This window comes from Thermobia domestica, chromosome 7 (genome assembly GCF_964235325.1).
Source record: "Thermobia domestica chromosome 7, izTheDome1.hap1.1, whole genome shotgun sequence".
In the NCBI taxonomy this organism is placed as follows: Eukaryota; Metazoa; Arthropoda; class Insecta; order Zygentoma; family Lepismatidae; genus Thermobia; species Thermobia domestica.
Window position 1 is genome coordinate 203,363,794 of NC_137460.1, and position 27,416 is coordinate 203,391,209.

Sequence of the window (27,416 nt, forward strand, 5' to 3'; positions counted from 1 at the left end):
TTAGCATGTTTTAGCTGGCCTCCACGGTCACCGGATTTGAACCCTGTGACTTCTTCCTGTGGGGTTTCGTTAAAGACGTTTATGTACCACCACTCCCACAGAACCTGGAAGAGTTGAAGAACCGTATCCGTACTGCCATAACATCAGTGACGCAGAACATGCTTGCCCGAGTATGGGAGGAATTTGAGTATCGATGTGATATTGTTCGTGTCGCTGATGGAGGACATATTGAACATCTGAAATTTGAACTTTGAACTGTAACTTGGACTTGAGAGGTTCGTAAAAATGTGTGTAAATTTCATATTCGTATGTCTTAAAGTTTAATAAATATATGCATTTGAAATACGTATATTCTTTTTGAAACAGAGTGTATTTCACAATTTGATCTTTGCTTAAAAAAAAAAAAAAAAGTATTTCAGAATTAAAATAAATAAATATACATTACTGAAAATAAAAGACTGCCACACAAAAACGACTTTTTAAAAATCAAGTAGCATCATAGTTACTTTTTGTAATTAAAGTGAATGATCTTACTGTAATATGCTAAACGTATTTCAAATATATTAAAGGTATAATAAATAGGAATACCCAGAACTTTTCATATTGGTATATGTAAAAGTAATTAAAACTAGTCTGTCCTTTTATTTAACATTTTTACGCATGTTACGAGTTTTCAGCATTTTAAAAGAAAGAAAAAGTTATTTCAGTTGAAAAAATACAGGTAACATTTTAGAATATGTGACAATTGAAGGGAAAAAATAATCATATAGGGTGTGCATTGATACATATTCCTGTGATTTTGTCCTTTGGATTTTGTCCTCGTCAGAATTTCCTTGCATTTGGCCTCTTGGATTTTGTTCCTGCGCTCCTTACTACAGCTATTTTATACATGAGTTCCTATCTGCATACAAACACGCTAGGAGACAAGCTTTTCGGTGCTGCATTTCCCTAAAAATTTCTTCCTCGCATAGAATTCCCTATCTCCAAAGATTAGGCAGAACGGGAATTCCCGTTCTGCCTACAGGTAGAATCATTTAAAATAATTTCTACGAAGTCCTGGAGGGCTTTAGGCAGAGCGAGAATGAATCTTTTTAATATTGCACCCCTAGTTCCGAAAATTTTAGGGGGGTGTAGATAAATCACTGCTTCCTACGGAAACACTTGCTCCTAAAGGCGAAGCATTTGCTCCTGGTTTCAAAAAATCAAAAGATGGAGCCACACACATGACATGCATTTTGTTTTATTAATTAATTAATTTATTTATTTATATGTTTTATTTTCAAACTTAGACTAGAACCATTAAACATGTTGTACAATGAGTTAATTAAGACAGATTTATTTAGTTAGTACCTAACGCCTTCACTACCATGCGTACAGTACTGCTCTTCATTTTTCAGCAAGTTCTTATTATCGGAGTATTTTTTTAAATTTGTTCGAGCTTGGAAGATCCATATTAGCTTGAATATTTATAGCTCTACTGAATTACTGTGTTTCCTATTATTCTATACAATATATAAGTACGCAATATGAATCGTGAATTCAATCAGAAAAGCCAGTAAGCAATCCATATGATATCTATATATATTAAATTCCTCATATTACGGCTACTAATTGACACTAATAATAATATACCCTAATTCCTCCCTGCCTGATGAAGGCGTGGGGGGGTGAATGTCCTATTTCGTAAATGTATCAGGGTCGTATATATTCTGACGAATTGGGACACTGTTTTGAATATGTACGTATTGTTCTTTCCATGAAGCGAAATACCGTTGTATTAAAAGTGGTCTTAGTGGGACCAGAAGGATAAAAGAGTCTTTTCGGACTCTTCGGAAATTCGTTGGGTTCCTCCATGCAATGATGGATAAAAACCAAATTCAGGACATGTATGTTTCACTCACTGGAATGAAATTCCTCTCATAGTATCTATCGGGGCTTCGCCCCATCCCCCTAAGGGTCCAGAAGAGAACCATTTCGTAACTTCGAAATTTTACTTGAGTCTTGTATGTTTTAACGAATGTAAAGCCTCGGGAAATACCGGGAACTTGAACATGTTTTATACAACAATATATATTTAACACGATAATCCTTATTTGTAAAATCTGGCATTAAACTTTTCAATCTGGTATAAGAACTTCGAAAACGAGCTGCTCTTAAGAAAATTTCATACCTTCCATTATTGGTATTCAGTTACCATAAGGTACCTTGCAATGTGTTGACCACGAATATATCTCACTATCACATTCAGCAATTCAGTTGCGAACTTCATGAGTTTGATTGTAATTATCTAATTTCACTAGTTACAGTCAGTTATGTTTCGATTTCGGGCCTCAGAAACTCCAGGAAAAAAATGTGTTGGCCAGGAAACTGAAACCCTTGTGACGGTTTGAGAAGCTAGCATCTCCCATTTATAATCATCTTCTCGCCTACGTCTTAGCAAATCTTCTGTTGAGTTACTGCTAATTACTATTGTATCACACAGACAAATCTTTATTCAAATAAACTACTAACAAGAAATGGAATATATACATGTACATACATAAACATAGGTTCTCAAAACTGATTTGTTCAAAGCAATTTTAAAATATCACAGTTAGTTACTTGTAATATGATGAAGCTTCAGCTGAGTTTGTGTTTTCAATCTTAATGCCCAGCACATTATTTTGCCTCGAAGGGATAGAGATTATATGTCCACCCTGAAAATGCCACTAATATGTTTAAGTTGTATGTTTTACATGACTTTAATGCCTGTGTGACATTAGTAATGCACTACTTTGAAAATGAATCAGTAATTTTTAAAAGGGGTTATGTCATTTGTGGCCAAACAGAGTTTCGCATAAATTCGTAATGTATGTTAGTAGACCTATCTGTCACTGAGAAAATTTTGTTGTTATTTTACTCCTAACCCCTCTTTTTAAACACTGAAATTCTCAGTCATTGTTAAATTACATTTGTCACTATTTTATTTGTCAGTTTCCTTTCTATGCAGTTTGGTTCCTACGCAGTTTCGGTCGTATACACTTTTGATCCTAGGCCGGTTTTTCCCTACATAACTTCAAAAAATATTATTACTTAATATTCTGTGATTATAAAATAATTCTTTTTTTTTAAAAAAATTTTATTCGATCATATGGCCATACCTGTTTTGGATCCTACGGCGGTTTCAGTTTCGATCGTACGCAGTTTGGATCCTACGCAGTTTGGATGCTACGAAGTTTTGATCCTACGCATGTAACCCTATTAATGTAGCTCGCGAAGTAGAAACGAACACGTCATTAAACATAGGGGAGGGTCGGGGAAGCATGTGGGTAAATTTTGTGACCGTATGGTAAATAGAAGTATGTAGTTGTAAATGTGTTTGTAGTTATAAATGGTGTCCGAGGAGTAATTTCAAGAAATGAACCTCATGAAATTAATAGGAGGGCTAGGGGAAGACGGGGCGAAATGGGAGTAGGGATGTAAAATACCTGGGTATTTATTTCAACGTGTAAATACCCGGGTATTTACCCAAAATGGGTATTTTAGTGGGTATTTTATGTTTCAATTACCAATAAATGAATTTTATCGTTGTCAATGAAAAATATAATGGTCATTTGTATCGCCTACAACAGGAGCACTAAATAACCACATAATTGATCATTTTTTCTAGCAATTAAAGAATGAATTTGATATTTATTAAGTAATACAGTTCAGATTTCCTAGCTACTCACCATTATTTTTTCTTTCTACTTACACTAAATTTCCTTCTATTACCCTTGGCGGAAAATTATTGTCCATTCTGCCCCATGAATTCTTACCTTAGTGTACCCCTGATGCATCCAATCAGCTGCACGGTAGAATTTGATAGTTTATCAAACCAACACGAAAATATAAAATTTATAACAACATGACGATGACTAAAAAAAATGCAGTCAGTTGTCACCAAACTAATCATACACTATTATTAAGTATTCTATCTGTCACCAGCTCCTGGTATTAGTGGCATGGAATTTAAATTCTTCCTTAGGTTCGCGTCTGACGAAACTGCTTTCTCCATTTTTCTCGATCTGGCGCATCTTCTTTTATCTTCCAATACCTTCTACAGCTTTTCAAATCACCGATGAACACACTAACTAAACTATTTAAGGTACAGCAGGATCTCTATAACTAAAATGAAGAACCACTTTTTCTTTTGGTTTACCAAATTTATTAATCGCGGATAATGAATTATTAATAATTACTTTTCTATTTTAAGGCTCTAAACTTTACATTACCTTAAAAAATTGAATAGTATTGATGACAAACAACTTTTTTAATAATTAAAAAACTGAACTGATATTCCAAATACAGCTGATTACTTTCTTCACGCAAAATTATGTTATTTTTTGTAATTTTATCTATAGACAAGGAGATGTCCTGAATTGTCAATTATGCAAAAAAAAAAAAAAAAAAAAAAAAAAAGACCAGTAAGTTTCATATATTTTATTCCCGGTTTACTGAATTAATAAAAATTACATCTATTTAAGAAATTACACTGTAACAACTAAGTTGTTAATATAGTTATATCAAAGTAAAGAAACAAGACTTTAGTAAGTAGCCTAATAACCTAGAAAATACTTAGGAACTAAACAAATTACACATTTACCTAATATGCCATTCTGTAGAAGTAATTGTATGATTACAAAAGTTATAGAATAATTAAAGTAAATAAATTTAATTAATTTGTCGATCAAATTATTTACTGAATATGCCGTTGAAAGAAAATTATCCATAAAATAAGAAATAACAGTTTGTAAAACACTTGAGTAAGTAATTCGTGATTTTTAGAAGTGTTCACTAATTTGAGTTTAACACTAACAATAATACTTTGTGAAAGTATTTATTGGAATAACATATTTAAAATATTAATGCGATAAACAACGTTAAGCTGTATAGTAACTCAGTGAAGGAAAGATTTATACCTTAAATTATTCAGTATAGAACAGCAATTAACCTCTACCATGTTTGGAGCACTATAAATAAAACTACCACGAATTTTACCGTCCTACTCAAAATCAACCATAAGATCAGAGTCGGAATCATCACACAATTCTTCAGTGTCACATCACTATCACTCGTTTCTTCATTTTCTTCTATGTCACTTATTTCTTCTGTGTCCTCTTCCAGTTTCTCTGGTGTTTTGTTCTGTTGCATGCCAACAACTGGTGACTTCTTCCTTGACCCTGGTCCTGAGTGTTGCATCCGTGAAACTTCAGGCAATTTCTTACTGAAAAGCTTCCAGTTATATGAAAGATAAGCTGGCCTCCTTGCCCTCTCCTATGTTAAACGATTTATTGTTTTACTATGGTCCAGCTAAATGTAGAGAGAGTTCTTTCTGTGGCAGCAGATGTAACCGGAGCACTAAGGATTCGAATGGCGACATCAGCTAATTCAGTGATGCCTCGAAACCCTCTTCACCAAAGTAGTGAGCTCATTTGTTCCACTCGGTCCCAAAAAACTTCCTTGCTCATATTCCTTCTTTGTCCCTATAGTCAGTTGAATGTGCTCTCAGTAAAACAGAGTTCAATCCCATTTGTTTTCCAACTTCACAAACGAAGTTTACTTCATCAAGCAATTCTTCAGCGGTCAATTTGCAGCACTGGAAAGTAGGATTGAGGAGATCTGCAGTCAGATTACTTGGATCCAAGTCAAATTCGCTTCTTTCTTTAAATTTTTCCATTATTGATTGCTCTTCTGTTTTCGAAATGATTGAAACTGTTCTGTCAGAGTTTGATGAAGGCTCTGAAATTTTGAGTGCACAATGTCTGTCTGAGGCTCATTTTACTCCAAGCAATTAATCAAATCCACTATAGGTTTCAAAATAGCTACAAGTTTTTCAATACGAACCTAGAATACATAATCAAGAATTCTTTTCTTGGTTTCTGAAGGTAATGACTATTCCTCACTCAGAGCAAGTGTCTGAATTCGAGTTCTATTGACAAGCAAAGTTTGGAGGCAGTGTAAATGCCTTCCCTATCTTGTTTATCCAGCAACTTTAACGAAATTGTAAGCCTTTTTTTCCGTGAGATTTGTGTAAATAGTGCTTGCAAATGATGGCTAAGTTGAGTTGTTTTAACATCAATTACACTTCCCAGTAATGTCTTTACCGATGGACATCCGATGATGTCAGAACAAAGCAAATGGAGAAGATGAGCAAGACAACCCAAATATACTATACTAGGATGCTTCTATTTTACTAATATAAAAGCTGCTCTCATGTTGTACGCGTTGTCTCCTATGATTACTAAAAAATTTTCATTCTTATATTGCTTACAGAACATTCATAATCTCTTCAGACACTCGCGTCATGTTTATTTTCTTTCGACAACGCGAAATCAACAAAAACAGGTCAGGCTTTGAAATGACAAAATAAATGATACAATCATTTCTCAAGTTACTCCAACCGTCACACTGTAAATGTGAATTTCTTGATTCCTCTAACTTAATTTTAACTTCCCCTTGCATTTCACTGTATTGAGCATCGTAGCCAGGCGATGGGAGATCATACGAAGGACGAATTTTCTTTAAAAATTCAATCCACAAAGGATGATCAACAAGTGACAGGGGACACCCACCAACGAAGATCGCTTTGGCAAGGCTTTCGTTCAACACTTCCTGTAAGACTTCGTTATCGTTCTGTACGTCGGTATTTGTTAAAAAAAAAAAAAAAAAAAAAAAAATCATCATCAAGATTCTATCAAAAGTCCTATATAGTAACATTGAACCTAAGAAGCCACAAAAAATTAACAAAAGTCTGTATTTGATGGAAATTGATGCAATGTTTTATCTTCAGAATTTTTTTCATATAATAAATGCGACTACACCAAATATATCGAACTCACTTTCTCCTTTCATGATAAAACTACTCTAAAATGTTCTTTTAAGTTCGAAACTAGTAGACATAAGGCACAATCTTTTTCATGATTAATTTGAACTCCACAATGTTCGACTCGGAAAGATTTTAATAATTTTGGTCGTTTTTATTCAACTAGTTGTAGCCTCTGATATGTAATGCTTTGGATGCATGATCCAGCTTTCGTATCGAGACTTTACATTTAAAACTGGGGCTGTCTCCCAAAGATTCAAAAAAGAGGGTTTATATGTTTGGACAATCTCAGTATTGAAGTCATACTATAATTTATTTATTTATTTATTTTATTTTTTTTAAAGTCTTGGTGAAACTAATTCAAGTTTAAAAACCGTTCACACTTTGGTGAAGAAAGGGCATAGGTGGACTAGTAAAATAGCCCCAGATCAATCTTGAAACAACAAGTGGGTGGTAATGTAGGTACCCCTCAAGTTTCAACTCTGGCTCTGATTCTCAACTCTGATTTGTTCGTAAGTAATGACATAAAATCGGAAAAGTTGTGTGAATTATTTCTCACGATTGGCTCTACCGATGTTCTCCAAACTTAGATGTATGTATAGGTGTACACGAGGGCTTCGTCTGAAAATTGCAACAGCTCACCCCACTATTTCCCCCTTTCAAGAAATTCGTTTTATTATTTTGATCTCATCTTTACCTATGATGATTATCTTCGAGAAAAATTATTTAAAAAAATAGGTTTTAAATGTCGCTTTAACCTAGAATAGCACATAATATCCAAAATTGTACCGCGGGTGCGGCATGGTCAGAATTGCCTGCAAAACCGCACCGAACCTGAACGGGGTCAATTTATTATTATTTTGCATATTTATAGTGAACGAATGAGAAATTACGCTCGAGAGACCCCTAAATCTAGAAAACCTTCACCGGTATGGTTAACAATTCTTAAAACTTCATAATAGTTGAACTTTCATAAATTACCCATTTTTTGGGTAGGTAAATACAAAAGGGGTAAATACCTATTTTTTATTTACCTACCCACTGAGTATTTACCCGACCCACATCTCTAGGTGAGAGGTGAATAAAGTTTGTAAGAGTATAGTGAATGGGGCATGTTTGAAATGGGAACTGGGAATCGACACGATAGCATAAAATGCAGTCACTTCATTTACTTATGTTGTGGATCCAGGCAAATGGCAACATGCATTTTCATTTAACATTGGGCACATAAAGCGTGTACAGCACAGACGGGTGACATCCAGAAGTCCTAAAGTGCAGAAGTCCTAAAAGGCAGAAGTCCTAAAAATATGGGCACTAGACCTAAATTTTAGGACTTCTGCACTTTAGGACTTCTGCACTTTAGGACTTCTGCATTTTAGGTCTTCTGCACTTTAGGACTTCTGCACTTTAGGACTTCTGCATTTTAGGACTTCTGCACTTTAGGACTTCTGCCTTTTAGGACTTCTGCCGTTTAGGACTTCTGCCGCGATATGATTTTTAGGACTTGTGCCTTTTAGGACTTCTGCCATTTAGGACTTGTGCCTTTATCATTCACTTGCTTTAGTTCTGAAATTCGCCACCACCACACGAAATTGGACGATGCAGCAACTAGTTGGCAATAATGTTACGAACATATCTAATTCCAACAGTAACAGCTATATTTGTACTACTAAGATCGTTATTATCACTATCTGTTCTGCACTTATACACGAATTACATAATACAACCTATTTCATTCTAAGAATTAATTACATAATTTGTTAAGAAATTCGTTTCTTTCGAATGGAGATACGAGAATCCCAAGACAAATTCCTAAAACAAAAATAAATAAATAAATAAATAATAAAAAAATGTTTAAAAAGCATATTTTACCAGACTTCTGAAACCAAGCAAACATTCAGAATTGCAATATATACTGTGCGGAGCGTATTTTATTAAGAGTAGGACAAAAATCCACCAAAGTTTACTTAATTAGGACAAAAGCTCACTAGACATTTCACGAGTGAACATTAAATACCAACTGTATACCTAAAGAACGCAGTAAATTTAAAATTGAGCAAAGAACATTTATTATGCAATACAGTGGGTGACATTAATAAGTCTTAAAATTAGGTAGAAAGTTAAAATTTTGTCAACATAGAAATATATCATGGAAAGAGTAAGAAAGGACAATAGGCTTCATTTATTTATTTATTTATTTATTTATTTATTATTTCAGAAATATAGAATATGTATTTATACAAATAACTTGTAAGAACTAAGGCTCTGTAATATGAAACAGTATATCTAAAACTTGACTAACAGATTGACAGTATTCTTCTTACGGACGCGATGGTAGCGCCACAAGAGATTTTTAGGACTTCTGCACTTTAGGACTTCTGCCTCGGTATGATTTTTAGGACTTCTGCCTTTTAGGACTTCTGCCTTTTAGGACTTCTGCATTTTAGGACTTCTGCACTTTAGGACTTCTGCATTTTAGGACTTCTGCACTTTAGGACTTCTGCACTTTAGGACTTCTGCCATTTAGGACTTGTGCCGCGAAATAATTTTTAGGACTTGTGCATTTTAGGTCTAATGCCGTTTAGGACTTCTGCATTTTAGGACTTCTGCCATTTAGGACTTCTGCCGCGTCCCCGCACAGACGGCTCGTCCGATTTAAAATTTTCCTTCACTTTAGACTGAAAACATCATATTTGGAGACGGTTTTCCCTCTTACATTTTGTTGTAACTCTAATAATAACAGAGTTACCCTATGTCAGATGACTTTTGAGACACATAATATATGATGAGGTTTCTAGCCTCATGCCAAATTCCTAAACTAGAATACCAACCCTTGTTGTCCGCTACTGTTTATTCAATTTATTCACAGCTAACCTCTATTTCAAGAGGTCTCCTCGATCCACAACCTGAGGACACGCCATGTCATGATGACAGGAACCCACATTACACGGTAGAAACATCAATCAAAATAGGGGTATGTTAAGTGAATATGACAAAGGAAAAGTTACTCGAAATGTTTAGAAAAAGTAATGAAATAGCAAGACTTATAAACAAATGCAAAATAATAATAATAATAAAATATAAAAATAAATAAATAAAAAAATCAGAAAATCTAAATGACCAATTTCATCTAGTGCAACTGGATGTGAATCCGGATATTATTTAGTAATTTGAATTGATGCATATTAAATGCTAACGTAAGCATTTACATTATTACAAGATTAAACTGTCAACGATATTACAGATAGTATATGCGTCACAATGACGATTACGTGGTTCGCTGCGGAATATGTGTGCCACCGTCAGAGAAAAAATAACAGATACAAGCTGCTTCTTAACTGTTTTTCTAGCATACGCAGTACATAAAAACTCTAAATTAATATTGGCAGCAAATCGCATATTTTTAAGCACTATAAAAATTTGTTCTTCATTTTCTCGAAAATTACGGATGAGAATTTACCTACAAGCATGCCATTTTCTTTTCAGCTCAATAAGATCTTCTGCTTAGTATTGTCATCTTTCGACTTTTTTTTTTTTTTTTTTTTTTTTTTCACGTGATATGCTGATAGTATTGTAGAATTTGGGTGAGGGATGTGCAATGTGTTTGTGTACAATTGTATTTTCTTTCTTTTGTACTTACAGAATTCCCATGCAATGTGGCTTACCAAGAGTATGATGTACCTGAAGACTTCCCACTACATCTTCTCCAGTTTTTACCTAATATATTCTACTCGTCCGGATTAGCTTCGCAGTCGAGGCGAATTGTGGTACTAGTCTCCGTAAAGGATATAGAAGAAGGGGAAGAATTATTTTCAACATATTTCACTGTAGTCCAATAAATGTTTGTTTTTGTATTGATATGTTTTATTAAGCTTCATTCAGAAAGCCTTAATTTCAAAGTGAAACTTTATTGTTGGCTTCTTAATATGAGAGATATTTGTGCAATCGAGAACAGAAGTTTCATAGAAATGAAAGTTGAATTTCATGTCATTTTTCTGTCAGTTGAATAACTTTAACCCCGTAGATAGTACTATATAATCATGACAGTTTAATCGATCTTAATGTGTTCAGGTTGGAAATTATCCGTACATCTGGGAACTTCCTACATTTGGATTCATTGATAAGCAATCTACTTATTGAACGAGAGAGAGATTTACACCGTATCGATGAACTTAAACATAAGTTAACATTTGCTTTCGGATTATTTAACAGTAAAGTAACCCGTCCAGCAGCCCGTAGAAAAGAACAAGAAGCTACCAGCACATACTGCTGTAAGTTGAGTATATGCTACACATCTTATCTATCAACACCTTCTTTCGTTCGGATGTACGTAATGAGGATTTCTGGCGGTTTCTTGATCGATGTTCGCATTGTGATGCACGGTGGATATAATTATTACATTTGTTTCTTGCTGGCACATATGATACTTTTGTGCTGTTTGGACTGAATTCAGAAACACTGGTGTTTATCTCTCGAGTTTTAAGTATAACTAGTGGTGTAGTAATCTCTGATTTATTCTTCCTCAGAGTCCTGACGGTCTCTTTCGCAGTATGCTTTCTGTGAATAATATGCTCGAGAACCAATTATTTGCAGTTACGTTTCTGCCAGTTTTTTCAATTGATATCACTAGCTGTAGAATCACATCATTAGGTTGGATTGATAATGTACTACGTGGTCTTTCAGTTTGGTCTCCCGAATAAACCTTTATTGGTTTACAGTAGATTGCTCTTACGTCCATAAGAGTAAATGCTTGAATTCCATACTTGACAGGCATACTTGCCATGTGCTGCCGAAATCAGCATTTTACTCTAATATTAAATTAAAGACGATCAGCTTTGTTGTCGAATCTATTATACCATAGTAAAAGTACAAATCGTTTAGCAAAGTGTTATGGAATACATCTATTTTAAATCCCTCTTAATCCCACAAGTGCTTAAGATTTATGTGCCTTGATTGAAGAGATCCAGCTAGAATTGGCAGCTCCATTGTAGCTATCGTTTCATTGTCTGTTAGTTTCGCGTATCCGTTACGGCTAAATTTTCACTTACCTCGTAAATACTGTTTGTTTGTGCTTCTTGTAGAAGAAATTATATATTTCTATAGCACTTGTAAGTTATTTTGCTTCCTTAGCAGGACATGGAAGATGAACAACAATGTTCAACTAGGCAAACCAGGATCCAGAAAGAAATATTGTATGTTGTGAAAGAGGTTTGGTTACCAAAAGAAGTATGCTGATTGTAAGAGGCCTCATTCTATTTACTAATTTTGAAATCTCGAGTTGAATACTAGTTCGGAAGCGCAGTTGTTCAGTTTTGTTGCAAATTTCCTTACTCAGATGAATTTGAATTTTATACGAAAAAGGTCAAATTGAAAGCAAGCTTCAGAATATTATTACGAAAAACAGACTAATTGACCTCTTCGGCTGAGGAAAAACTCAATTATACACGGAAAGAGAGAACTTAAGAATAGTCTAGCCATCAACTTGACAGATGTGCTCATCTTTTTGAGTTTTAAGGGCAAATTATGCAACAATTTGGCATCCGATATTTGCTAAATATATACGCATCATTGATCACTAAACTGCCGGATGCCAGAAAAAATACCTCACGAAAGGGGAGGGGGGAGGTTGGAAAGCCGTAATTTTAGCCGTTTCTATTATTCACTATATCTCCGTAACCATTGGAGCTAGAGCATCCAAACTTCCTTTTTTGTTTGTCTAATTGTCTTCTGCATTTTAATTTTAGTGCATTTTTGTGCTAAATGTAATGGTTTTCGTGTTATTTTCACTTTTACTCAGTATTGGTTGCGCGTGACGTAAGTATTTTAGCCATAGATTCTTTACAAGATCGAATTCGAAAAAAATGTTTCCTTTAAAAGTTTTTCGTCATTTTATGCTCTTTAAAAAATGTATACTTATACAAGATGTGACTGTTAAGATCCAGGACTGACGTCACAGCACGAAACCGATCACACATTGGAGAGAGGCGCTGCTGATATCCAGAAGGTAGTACACCTGCAGATGCTCCCCGAAGCACGCGCCAGTTGGAAACAAGAGCTTGACTGGGAAAGACGCGTCGAAACGTATCTGGTGCAGTGTTGTTGTCGAAGTAGTAAAGTGGTGTTGTGAAAGTACAGAAATGGAGCAAAGGGTGAACATCAAATTCTGCTTCAAACTGGGCAAAAGTGCAACAGAAACACATGCAATGCTGAAGCAAGTGTATGGTAAGCAAGCATTATCCCGTTCCCGCACATTTCAATGGTGTGGACGTTTTCGGGACGCGCGTGAAAGTGTTACGCCCACATCGGAAGGCCGATTTCCGTGTGTACGCCTGAAACAATTGAGAAAGTTCGCGAACTTGTAACATCGTATCTGCGACTGACTATTCGAATACTGGCCAGTGAACTGAACATCAACAAAGAAATGGTTCGCCAAATTCTGACGCAAGACTTAGGGGAACGCAAGGTATGTTCAAGATTTGTTCCGCACTGTTTATCGGACGAACAAAAGCAACACAGAATGGACGTGTGTGGTGAACTGATCGACAACGCTGACGCTGACCCTGCTTTCCTGGATTCGATGGTAACGGGTGACGAATCTTGGTGCTATCAATACGACCCTGAAACCAAGAGACAGAGCGCAGAATGGCGGTCTCCCAGCTCCCCTAAACAGAAAAAGTGTCGATTTTAAAAATCAAATATCAAAGTCTTGTTAATCGCTTTCTTCTATAGTAAAGGACTTATTCTTCATGAATTTGTTCTACCTTGCACGAATGTTACAGGACAGTATTATGCAGAAGTTCTTGCCCAACTTCGACAAAGAATTCGCAGAGTATGTCCTCATTTTCGACAGAATGGGAGTTGGTTTCTGTTGCACGACAACGCCTGCCCTCACATTGCGTTGCCAGTGAAGCGGTTGTTGGCCAAGCATGAGGTTGTAGAGCTGCATCATCCGCCATACTCTCCTGATTTGGCTCCCGCAGACTTTATTTTTTCTTTTTTGTTCCCACAACTCAAAACTGTGATGAAAGGAACACGGTTTGTGGATGATGAAAACATCAAGAAGCACGTGACGACATTGAAGAGCCTTCCGAAAGAGGACTTTTAAAGTTGTTTCCACAACTTATACAGTCGAGCACAGAAGTGTATTACAGCAGGTGGGGTTTACTTCGAAACATTAAAAGGGCACGTTTTTCATAACATCTGTCCTGGTGTTATTAGAGCAGTCCTGGAAATTAATAGCCACACCTTGTAAATGTAGGACTAGCAGTGCCTGAGTTATAAGTGACTTTATTCTGTCGTGTGCGAAACTGATCATGGCGCGGCCCGAGAGTTACATTCCTACAAACGGTAGATATTAGCAGCTGATGATGATTAATATATATATATATATATATATATATATATATATATATATATATAATCTTGTCTGCCTGTAAGTATATAAACGTGATGATTAAGTCTGTCTATAATATAATTAAAAATATCCACTTTTAATATCAATTGAGGAGCTTTCTGCAAAAATAACCCTTGTCAAAGCAAAATTTCTCTGAAGAATAAAAAGAGAGCCTTCTCTAGTACACACTATGAGAAACTCTATAAATTTGTTTCTTTATTCGTGTCTCTGATACCTTCTAAAGCATGGACAAACATACATCTTTCTATTATTTTTTCTGAAAAAATCTTGTTTAGACAAGGGCTCTTCTTGCTAGAAGTTCTTCGATTTATGTACTGCAATGGTACTGAACGAAATAGAGCAGGAACCAGGTTCCAAATTGTATTCTAAGAGGGACCATGAACAATTTGCCATCCACACACACACACACACACACACACACACACATATATATATATATATATATATATATATATATATATATATATATAGAGAGAGAGAGAGAGAGAGAGAGAGAGAGAGAGGGGGTCTGGTAAGGAAAGTCAAAAGATTTTGGGAGGTGATAGGGGAGGTCATTCTAAGCAAAAATGCTTATGTGAACATAGGGTCTATTCCCCCTTGTTCCGGAGATAGGGGTGGGGGTAACTTTTTTACCTCTTGCACACGCCGATTCTCGTTTGAAACATTCTAGAACACCCTGTAGTTGGGGTTATGTTACATATTATACCTCGTTTGAAAGCTAATGAAACAGGCTTGCAGATGGTATACAGATTGCCTCAGTACTGCATACAAGAGGAAAGTAATGGAGGGAATTTTTCGAATTTCCTTATAAAATTCAATTTTTAAACAATTTTGCACGGTTCTTGAGTGGAACAGTATTTGATTAGGCGAAAATGATACCCTATATCAAAGATCGAGGTAAGGTGTCAAATTTTTAGCTTTATTAGAAGCCGTAAAAAAAAGCATCCTTCCTAACTTCTTACTTTAATAACATAACAATGTTCCAACTTTCCACAGATGACAATGGTAATGAATATCAATAAAAGAATGCTTTTTATGCAAAACGGGAAACACAATACTATTCGCTAACATACGAGAGATCGACATTTTTATGCGGGAACACTAATTACAGTTCCGAACAACAGATTGCAGTGAAACAAAACCCACTTGAATTAAAGGTTTCGTATAACATACACCAGAATGTCCATTGTCATAGGGTTGTCGAAATCATAAATATTTACTTCTAATGCACACAAACATTTTGCTTGTCTCAAGTAGACACAACAGAGAGGTTGCCACTGTTATGCCTAATTCCTTCGAAATATTTTTGGATTTTTTGCTGCAAGCGGTGCACCGCAACTTATTAACTTGGAAGGGCCCTTTATTAGTTTTTTTGCCTCGTGTGTGGAAGTGATAGCAGGAGTTCCGGTATCGTGAGAAAGTGTAAAGTGCTTGTGTGTAGACTGAAAGAAGTTCGACAGTGTTGTAGTAGAATGCTGTTTCAATACACCCACGCTGAATATGCAGATATGATTTACGTCTATGGGTTTTGTAATGGTAATGCAAAAGGTGCGGTGGAAGAATACCAGCGAAGATTTCCTTGCCGCAGAGTCCCTACTGCACGGGTCTTTACACACGTGTATACTAAACTGGTGAGCTTCCCAGCGTAAAGCTAACATTGATCGAGCCTCAAAATACACCCCTCAAGAAGAAAGTAACGTTATTCAGGTTGTACAGCGAAGTTTAACCACCAGCATTAGAAGACTTTCTAATCAACTTGAACTTCCACGTACGTATGTACATGATGTACTGCAAGAAGGGCTCTATCCGTTCCATGTTCAAAGAGTGCAACATCTCCATTCAGTAGACACTGAACTACGTGTTGGTTTCTCCCAATGGGTACAGGAGCATCCTAATGTTTTGCCATTCATCTTGTTCACCGATGAGACCACTTTGACCAGAAATGGGATAAACAAAGTAGTGTATATCTGCATTCATGGACCATTTTTGACCTTGAAAGTACTTACACTCTAGGTACTCTAAGTTCATACAGTAAGTACTCTAAGTACTTACACTTTAATTACCCTAGGTACTCTAAGTACATACACTCTAAGTACCCTAGTTGAAGTAACGAATATTTTAATTACTCTAAGTACCAGGGGTGTAGCCAGCAGGTTTATGTAGGAGGGGCCCGTCGTTTTTTAGGGGGGGCAGCTACAAAGCCAAAATAAATCATGTTGCAGCTAGTGTTTTTGAGGCCTGAAAAAAGGAAAAGTTCGGTTTCCTTCGTGAAACTAAAAAACACTGGTTTCTAGCTTATTATTATTATTATTATTATTATTATTATTATTATTATTATTATTATTATTCGCTTTTTCTCCATAAATTATATTCCAGGTAGTTTTTATTATGGTTAAACAATAATTACTGTCCCGGACCAAACATACGTTTGTGCATAATTATTTTAGTTTAAGCCCTTGTACACAGGCCCTCAATCTACATAAAGCTGATTTTCTTTAAGATTTCCTGATAAATATATTTATTTATTATTCGTGACTAAAAGAAGAAACATAATTATTTTATTAACATATATGTCTCATTTCCTGTTCTAGGGGCCGTCCACATATTACATAACGCTATTTTCGACCAATTTTTACCCTCCTCCCTCCTGCTGGTCACATTTCGTAACGCAAGGCCGAACTCCTCCCCTTTGTTACGTAACACTTTTTGATTTTTGTTTTTTCATTACTTTGATTGTTTTAGGGGTTATTACTTTAAAAAAAACTATTTTTAATAGTAGAACTTTTTATTACAAAATGCTTATATTATTGTGAATATATTTGTAGCGTTTTTCGCCAACAAAGCAAAGTATTAGAAAATGGTAGACTCGTAATAATATTTTATCCCCATAAGGTTGTTTAATTAACCAATCCTAATTTTTCAATACTACTGTCGTTTCCCCAAGGAGATCGCACGTATCATTTTAGGTCACTGGTGATTGGCAAGGAGAAAGTAATGCGGAAGATACAGTTAAAACAGGATTTAAAGAAATAACATCGAACATCTTCTTCCGAGATCCAGGATGCTTCGTGCATTTAAAGTTCGCCAGTGTCAACGATGCAAAGTTGTGTTCCTCCTCGAACATAGATTCGAAGTGGCTGAACACGTGAAGAAGCAGGACATCTCGTTTGTGAACAAACTTTCGAGCATCTTCTTTGGACTTCGGACTTCAGTTTACCACTTTACAAATTCTTTTTTTCCTAAATCAGTGCAAGAATGCGAATGAATTCGATTTCTTCAGAAATATTGAAATCCAATAATAATAATAATAAAGTAGTACGATATTAATATCTGACGAATCAGGTTTTTAATATCCTTAGGTCTGCAAATCGTGCATCGTTCCGTCGCGGAAAATATTACTTCACGAAAAAATGTTTCTTCTATTTTACATGCGAAAGTTCTTCGAAGAAAAGAGTGGGTAATGATTCGAATCAGAAGTTTTAAATAATATTCTCAGAAATAGAGATGGGAACGCGAAGGAATTTTAAAGCGGTGGTTACGATCACTAACAACTACAGAAAAGCGTGTGGCGTGAATGCAATGCTGCGATAGCCACAAAACGGAGTTTTATTGTATTGTAATACACACAGGGTTCTTCACCAGTCATGCTGGTGTCTAATGCGTCTTTGAATCCCTTCTGTATGATTCAATTTATATAGGCTATAGTTCGAAACTTTTCAAAATAATGGAAATATTTATCTATCTATATATACACGGTGAACTGTAACTACGTGGACGAACTTGGACAGGTGATAGTACAGCTAAACAGAGGGAAAGAAGTCCTAGTGAACATGGGGGAAATTCCGTCCCGTTTAGGAATGACAATGTTGAAAGTGTGGTAACATAAACTTCAGAGGCCAACAGCTTAGAAACAACACATCGTAGAGAGTGTGGTTAAAAACGTCACTTAGAAAGTCGTACCTATTCTATTGAAAAATGCATATTTGAAAACGCAGCTACGTGTGCGTACGGGACTAACAACGTGTGACATTCCTTTCCTTTACAGCATGTCCGGGAATCCTTCCGTTCCTTCGGGGAATCCCGTGCGCATGCCTAGCTATTAGTAACATTGTTTTATGGTAGTATTTATAGTACCTTGTTGAAACGTTTGTCTTCAAAGTGTCAAATATGAATCGCAATAAATTGTTTAATCTGCTGCAAAAATAAATAAATAAACCATACTGTTCTCCGATTGGTATGAGGAGGAGATACCATACTATTTTTCGATTGGTATGGTAAAATAGTATTTTTCCATACTATTTTACCGTAAATTATTAATTATATGAACTTCGTTATTTTTAAGTGACTGAAGAGAGGTAATCTTAAAATGATGCTTTAAAAACTGGTCATATGGGGGGGGCAGGAAATCATTTGGGAGGGCCTGGCCCCGATGGCCCCCCCCCCCCGTGGCTACACCCTTGCTAAGTACTTTCGTCGAAGTACTGAATGTTTTAATTGAAGTACACGGACTCACTTGTAATTGAACATGAATTATTACGGCTTTCTACCGATACATTAGGAACATGACATGTAATTACACATGCTTATGATAATACTGTACCGGACTGTAGTCTCATTACTCCATTGTTGCCTTTTTGTGTACGTAACATTGAAAGTACTTAGTTTTTGTACTTATACTCATTACCTGTAACTAGTATTACTATGTGTACTTACTGTATTGCCCTTTGACTATATGTAACCTCCAAAGTACTTACACTTTCATTACTTGTATGCAACTTACCTTTTCATATATGTAGTTTCATTGCCGAACTGTAATTGAAGTTCATAAGTACCCGTAATGTACCTTTTATTTGAATCAAACTTGTGGTAGTATGCTTACTACTATTACTAACCTTTTGCCATTAATATTGATATACGGCTGAAGGTCACTTACCCTTCCAAAACAGCAGGAAGCATTCTTTCTTCTTTGAAGACCATCAATTTCCAAGGTCAAACCTCATCGGTTTAACTGCTTCGTATTCTCTTATATTCATATACGGTATTGATTTGTATGTAAGAAATACTAATTAGTGATCTTTTGTAATTGTTTGGTAGGAATTATCATATTTCTATTTTTACATAAGTTCAGAATAATTTTGTTGCGTGTAATGACAACATTTAAGTACATAGGGTATGTATAAAGAATTAGTAATAAATTAATTTAATATTTAATTGTATTGCATGGATGTGATACAGTATAGTAATTCTCTTTACTTGGTTGGAAGAGAGGGGGGAAAAAGTGAATGAATTCTTTAGCGATCAGCACGCGGAAAGACGGAATGAAAAAAGGATGAAAAATCACTTTTTTTTTTCTTTGGCGCAACTGAATAAGGTCGCCGAGGGTTTTATGTTAATTTATTTTTGTTTCGTATTGTCTGAGAGGAAACTTACATCTTTAAAATGTCTGCAGAATGTAATTTATATGGATTCTTGTCATTGTATCACCATAGTCGCTTAGTTATATATATTAAGGAAACGATTATCACTAGTTAACAAATTTAAACTTTTTGTTTGTTACATGAGAAAAATCACCTGATCTTAAAGGAACATTTTGCGCTGAATTCGAATATGCACTCGGTTTCTCTCCATCAGGTACAGTTTTCCCGTAACAGAGGGATTTCCGGGAAATTCCCTCAAAAATTTCCCTTTTTCAGATATTTTATTCTCCTAGCTCCTGTCGCCTTACATATAGTAACATAGAAATTATACCTAAGTATACCTTGATTTATATTTAATAAACCCTAAAAGTTTCGTAAAAATCGCTTTGTTCTTTCTAGAGAAATAAATATATTTGTATGTATACTGTGTGCACTGTTTATTGCACCTGATAGTAATGCTTTCAGATCTCCTGAGTTGGGGTAAAAACGATTTGCTTTATTACTACAAACACAGACATAAAAATGAATATTTACAATAGTCAACAACACACTTGTATTGCTCTCTGTAAATTAGAAACGTGTATAAAAATAGAATGTACTTCCAACGTATATTTTTTTAAACGTACAGTATATGTATATCTTAATACATATATATACACAATTCTCCAAGTTTTTTCGTTTTGTTCATGAAATGGTTATCAATATTTGTTATCAAATGTAACAGAATGCAAAAGAACTTCCACTTCCCGAGCCCCCTACCAACTGGGAAGAGGTATGGCCAAAAGACTCTGATGATGATCATGACCTTGATGAACCATCGACATCAACATGTACATCCAAGGATCCAACGTTCATCCCTGATTGTGTTCGCGAGCCACATTTCATCCGGCAATGTGAACTTAACCCATTTAAACCCAAATTATTTTTTTGTCGAATTTAATCTTGGTTCCTGTCAGATTGGTAAAAATAAATGTAAAGAACATATTTAAATACATTATGTTTCACGAAAATGTCATGGACCCCTAATTTGGTAATGTTCCATTTTTGGAACAACGGGCCTGAAAGGGTACAGGTTTCTGGAAGAAAATATTTCAATTTAGCCAGGCTAAAGTATTATTTTGTTAAAGTTTTGGGATACAAATTTTACAATAATTTGCAATATTCATTAGATACAAAGTATACAAATATTGAAACATGTTAATATTATGCATATTCACATAATAACAGATTTTTTACATTATACTTATTTTCCAATACATCACATTCTTACTACTGATGGAAGTAAATGAAGCACTTCCATGTTGTGTTATATTCACTATCCAGATCTTGATTGTCTTTCTGATTTTACAATGAAATGTAATTCTTTGTCATATCCACTTCATTTATTGCTCGTTTGTTGACCGGTCGCAATTGGTTCGAAATAGGTCTCTCAAGAATTGCACGTTGTTGGGATTATATTTCTTATGTGACTTTGCCGAAGGCTGACTTTCATTGGATGTACTAGGTTTCGTAGTTTCATCATCCAACAGACTCTTACCTATAAATTCATTTCTCAGCTGGCCGCTTTTCGTTACTGTAAAAGAAGCTCCTCCCTTAGCGAGCAACTGATTTCTACATAGCCTCTCTGTATCTGCTTCATCTTCTTCCGAGAACTCTTCATTTTCTGGTGGTGTAATGACAATATCTGCAGCAAGAATATCTTCTCCGTTAGCAAGTATATTGATAATTTCGTCAACAGTCAATCTGGAATAGGGAGAGAGGATTTAGATTTCTGGGCTTTCGGCATCTGTGGCCATGTTAGCCCGTCACGTTTGATGGATTACGTCCCTTGGCGAGAACACTCTCCAGGGAAAGGGAAGGACGCAAGTGTTGGGGAAGGAAGGAAGCGACCTGGAACATATATGTTAGGTACCACCCGGCATTTGCTTGGTATGAAGTAAATCCTCATTCAGGATGGCTGGCCTAAAAAACTTCTTACACTTTTTCGATCGAGAGCACGCACCGGGAATCGAACACGGGGCTGCTCGCACTCAATCTGAAATAAAACAGTATTTCTAGAAATAAAATCCATATGAAGTTGTGAAATACACATTTAAGATATAAAACAACATAAAATATTTATTTATTTACAAGCTACCAGATACAGCTCAAAGGTTGGATTGATCCACTGAAGTGATCAACATAATGATAACATTGGGGAAGGAAGTGAAAGGAAGGCGGCCAGGGCCTGTAAAATAGTGTAGGCTGGTAATGATTCCCCTACAGTACCTATAAAATTTAACTATATAATATGCCTTTTTCTATGTCCAAAATTTCTGTTTTTATCTCACTGCAGTAAAGTGAACTCAATAATAAATGTTACAAAATGTAATCAGGCATTCCTAACAACTCCTATATATAGGTAAATAAACGTATCCAGTGAATGAGCGATGAAGACATCTGTAACTCTATTTGGCTGTCGTCTCTCAACTGAAAAAGAGCTCCTTCGTGGCTAAGCGGTTAGCGTACACACCTTTGGTATGGGAGATCGGCTTCGATCCCCGGCGAGCGTTTATGTGGTTCGGATTTCACTTTAATGAGTAGGTCACGTCTCATATAGCCTCGCTGCTGAAAGAACGTTAAATTCACAATCAACTCGACTCAAATGAAAAGCGTACCGCGTGGGTGTAACAATTAATTCAAATTTTTGTGTATAAATTTCCCCTCCTCCATGAGACCAATAAATTCCGAATGCAAGTGCAAAATGCCCTCAAAAGCGGCACAAATAGCATCAAATAAAAATACGCTCATAAAATGTACGAAACAATTACTAATGCATCCAATAAAATTACCATATTATATAGTTTTATGGGTACATTTACGCCCGTTGTTCCAATAATGGAACAAACAAAATGCAAACTTTATGTACCCGTTCGAGCCCGTTGTTCCAATATTGGAACATTCAAAATTATAATTCTATTTTATTAATAACAATCATAATCAATTGTTGCATTTCACATGCACTGAAAACTTAATACTTCTCGTACCTAAAGAGTATTATATAGGTAGAAAATTCATAAACGAACATAAAATTTACTTACCTCCTTTGAGACACCATAATTTGTTCTTATTCAACGCAACTAATTTCGACAGCACACATCGTTCGCGCCAATTCAAGACAAAGATACGTCATTTGCTAAACTATTGGTACCAAATGAAGAGGTCCATACAAAAATTGTTACCTTTATTCACGTTAAATGAAAAATAAAAGTAAAGTAAAAAATGTTCCAATTTTGGAACAACGGGTTCAAATGGGTTAATGACCTAGTCCGTGATTTGCACCTGACAAAACAAGTGTCGGAACTTCTGGGATCAAGGCTCCAGCAGTGGAACTTATTGGATGCAGAAACGAACATATCAGTGTACAGGAAAAGACATGTTCAATTTTCAAGCTATTTCTCAATGCAAGATAATGTGTGCGTATGTATGGATATAAATGGGTTGATGGCGGAGCTAGGAATTCCTTACGTTCCAGAAGAATAGAGGTTATTTATCGACGCGTCAAAGGTCAGCCTTAAAGCTGTCGTTTTACATAATGGAAATAAAAAAACCTTCTATACCACTTGCGCACTCAGTGAAGATTAAGGAATCCTATGACACCATGTCAACTTTGCTAAATCTTATAAATTACAAGGACCATTGTTGGCAAATATGTTGTGATCTCAAGGTAGTTGGTATTTTATTAGGACTGCAGTGCGGTTACACGAAGTACCAATGTTTTTTATGTTTATGGGATAGCCGAGCTGATGACAAACATTATGAAGTGAAGGAATGGGAATCTAGAGTGAATTACGTACCTGGAGAATGCAACGTCAAATACGCTCCTTTGGTAGATCCTAATAAGATATTACTACCGCCACTTCATATCAAGTTAGGACTTATGAAAAACTTTGTCAAAGCCATGGACACATCTGGTGAAGGTTTCAAGTATTTGCGAGATAAGTTCCCTAACCTGAGTGATGCTAAGATTTCAGCGGGAGTGTTTATTGGTCCCCAAATTAGGAAATTAATGCTTGATGATAGCTTTGACAGCAAGTTAAACAGTGCTGAGCTAGCTGCCTGGACAGCATTTAAGTATGTTGTGCGCAACTTTCTGGGCAATAACAAAGCTGAGAGTTACACAGAAATCGTACAGGACATGATACAGAAATACAAAGAGTTGAGTTGTAGGATGTCTTTAAAAATCCACTTTTTGCACTCCCACCTCAGCTTCTTTCCTGCTAACCTAGGTGCTCTCATCGACGAACAGGGGGAAAGATTCCACCAAGATATAATGGCAATGGAGAAAAGGTACCAGGGACGATGGGATCCTTCAATGATGGGGGACTATTGTTGGGGTCTTGTTAGAGAATGCAACATTTCTTACAAAAGAAGGAAGTAGTGTACGTTTTTGTAACCCAATGGAAGTTTCATATATTGTGATAGTTTTGATTGTCTTTTCATGACCTTTTGGTACATTTGTATTATTGTTTATTGTAAATTGTCATACTTGTAAATTATATTGTATTATATTTTATATATGTGTTTGTGGTAATAAAGCAAAACGTTTTACCTCAACTTAAGAGATCTGAAAGCATTACTATAAGGTGCAATAAACAGTACACACAGTATACATACAAACATATTTATTTCTCTAGAAAGAATAAAGCGATTATTACGAAACTTGGAGGGTTTGTTAAATATGAATCAAAGTATACTTAAGTATAATTTCTATGTTAGTATATGCAAGGGGACAAGATCTTGGGGTGTAAAATAAACGAAAAGGGAAATTTTTGAGGGATTTTCCCGAAAATCCCTCTGTTACGGGAAAATTGTACGTGATGGAGAGAAACCGAGTGCATATTCGAATTCAGCGCAAAAAGTTCCTTTAAGAACAGGTATTTCCTTTTATGTAACAAAACCTTTGTTAACTAGTGTTATACAGGTATAAAAGCAGGGACAGCTAGCAGATTGTGTTTTCTGTAGCAGGTAGCAAAGGTCTTATTTCTGTTTGTGTGTGTGTGTTTGACCTTCAAACTACAGCGGAAGAAACAGATCTTTATATTTTTCTTCAACCGTTAGGAAATATATGTTACATATAAGCTAGAGTAGTTGGGATATTCTGATTAAAATATATTTCATTATTTAACTGTACATAAACGCAAAAATAGATAATAAGAAATATTATGAAGAATGAAAACACAGTTATTTGTTACTGATTGTGTAAACACTATGTATTATTGTTTGACGTAAAGATACGTTCGTGTTTGTATTTGAAAGTGAAATGAAATTTTTGAAGTTTTACATCCAACGAATATACCGGCTAGGCTAAAGAAGACTGTGATGATGAGAAATGAATGAAATGGTGGAATGAAGAAAGTGAGAGGAAACGGGAGATTCGCGAGAAACCCTATGCACACAGTGATTGTTTACCACAAAGCTCATTTGGTGCGCTGGGATCGAACCAAGTACCCCTGCACCAGAGATGAACTCTACCACTGAGTATTGCAGCTCTTGTTTGTATTTGAATTTATTTTCCCACGATTATATTTTCGGATAAAGGAAAGGAATGAATAAAGTACGCATTTATAATTTGATGGAACGGGAATGTAGGAGGAAATGGGAGAACTCCGGGCACACTGTTTTGAAATAGAAATACACTCTGAATAAGCGAAAGCATTTCGTTTTAGAAGTGACTTATTTTTATGGACAGTGCTATTTATTGTTTACGAAGTTTTGGTAGCAAACAATTTATAAAGAAAGAAAAATGTTGTAGGTAAATAATGTTGTAAGCCTAATATGGTACAGTTAACGGATGAAATTCTGAATATGGAATTAGATTTTTATCTATTTGTATACATAATACATTACATTGAAGGAAATGGATTGAAAATAATAAGTTGTCTTATACTATTGAAGGTGATTGCTTGACTGAAGGATATTGCTTTTAACACTGAAAACCCACAATTATTTTCCACTGAGAGTTCAGTAGCAACTATATGTATAAAAAATAGATTAGTAAAAGAGATATATGTAATGCACGATAGGACAACTTTGGTATAATCTAAAGTGTAGGTAGCGACATTAATAGTGTGTTTGTTTTATTAGGATTAGCTTTATATACAAATTGAAACATTTGATTTATAATAAGAGATACTACTTGGAACACTATAGTTTAGTTAAATTGTTCTACAGCGTCAGGTAGAAGGCAAACAGCAGCATAATTGGCGACAGCCTGACTAAGCTATGGGATTTAGTGTGAATGAGAGACCAAGATGTTTTGTGTATATAATAATGATTATCTAATTTTTGACACCTACAAGATTATGAATCAACATTTCATAACTGTTTTGAGGGTTGCATATGATATTCACAGGCAGTCTGATACGATTTTAGTTGAGAAGTGTGCTTAAGTATTGAATGTGTTAAACTATTTTTTTCGTGCTTTTGAATTAAGAATAGAATATGTTAGATAAACTAGAAATTATTCTCATCCATTGCTGGTATTGGATTAAAATACTGAACTTAACTATTTCAGGAAGTTGTTGAGTTATTGTTTCACAGGTTTTTGATTGACTAAAATTTAAGATCAAGGCTACGTGGGAAGGGCGCTCTTGTTTAAAGTGGAATTTGACCCATTACTGTAATTTATAACCGAGGAAAGTACATCCATTGGGAAGTTTTCAGAAATTGGAAAAGGTGGACTTAATTCCAAGCAAATGAGAAGTGGCTTGTTTTGAGATAGCACTGGATAAAGTATACCCTTTAACTGCCCTACACACCGTTACAAAGGATGTAATAAATATCTAAGTAGCTCTATTAAGAATTAGGATTGGTGCATTTTAGATATAACGAAAGCTTTATGCAGTATACTTGATATTTACGGTGTATGTTACGTAAAAATAACGTGTTATTTTTATGTTTCATAAAATATTTTTTTCTAAGTTTGTGATTTCTGTGACAAAATGTGCATTAGGAAGTGTGCTGCAATCTATTTTGTATTTGTATAATTATTACTATAATTATATTTTCTATACTTCAACCAAAATCAACGAGACATAGGCCTAATAAATTACTGCTTATTATTTTTAACAAAACATATTGCATTCAAATTGTTTTGTTTGAAATATAATTGTGTTCTTATATTTGATATTGAGGAATTTCCGGCTGTACTATGATCATAAGACTTCTAAGAAGGAAGTGAAGAATAACAAGCGAAACGAAAATGGCACCAACTGTGTGTAAAAGAGCAATTCACAACTTTTAATGCAAGTTGGCTACTAGTATGTAACTGACAGATTGTTAGTCTTTTGCAGGTGCTCGCTTGCTGCTAACTTCGAGATCAGAAAACTTTTATAAAGTTCCGCAAGTTTAGTGCAAGTGAAGCGCAAACTTATGCTATGTAGGATGTGATATACTCTGCAATGAAGCAGAAACGGAACTGGTGGGTCAGATACCTAGAACAGATAGAAGATGGACGAGAAATAACATACATTGGATTTTCTAGAGATAAGAAGCGATGCCCATAGAAGACAATCGAATACAAAATGTATAGATATAACCAGTCATTTAGCAGAAACTGTACAAATGGAAAAGATCAGCTGATGGAAACATGTAGAAGAAAATGATGGAGACCTTAGTTCAGCAGATGATTGATATCATTTGAATACATATGAAAGTAACACATTTTATAGTTAAGCTGAACGTTACAATTTCTCTACAG

At 35.3% G+C, this 27,416-nt stretch overlaps 1 protein-coding gene across 4 annotated transcripts in view; it reads left to right on the plus strand.

Moving 5' to 3' along the window:
- The window catches only part of LOC145690674 (SET domain-containing protein 9-like), a 78,323-nt gene extending 67,625 nt beyond the window's left edge, over positions 1–10,698 (plus strand). For all 4 annotated transcript variants that reach the window (XR_014132255.1, XM_081765811.1, XM_081765813.1 and 1 more), the window contains one exon: positions 10,487–10,698. Coding sequence is in view for 3 of the 4 variants with exons in the window: in XM_081765811.1 (XP_081621937.1) it covers positions 10,487–10,683 (197 nt within the window). In the remaining variant the exon portion in view is untranslated. The remainder of the gene's footprint in view (positions 1–10,486) is intronic.
- The last annotated feature ends 16,718 nt before the right edge of the window (positions 10,699–27,416 follow it).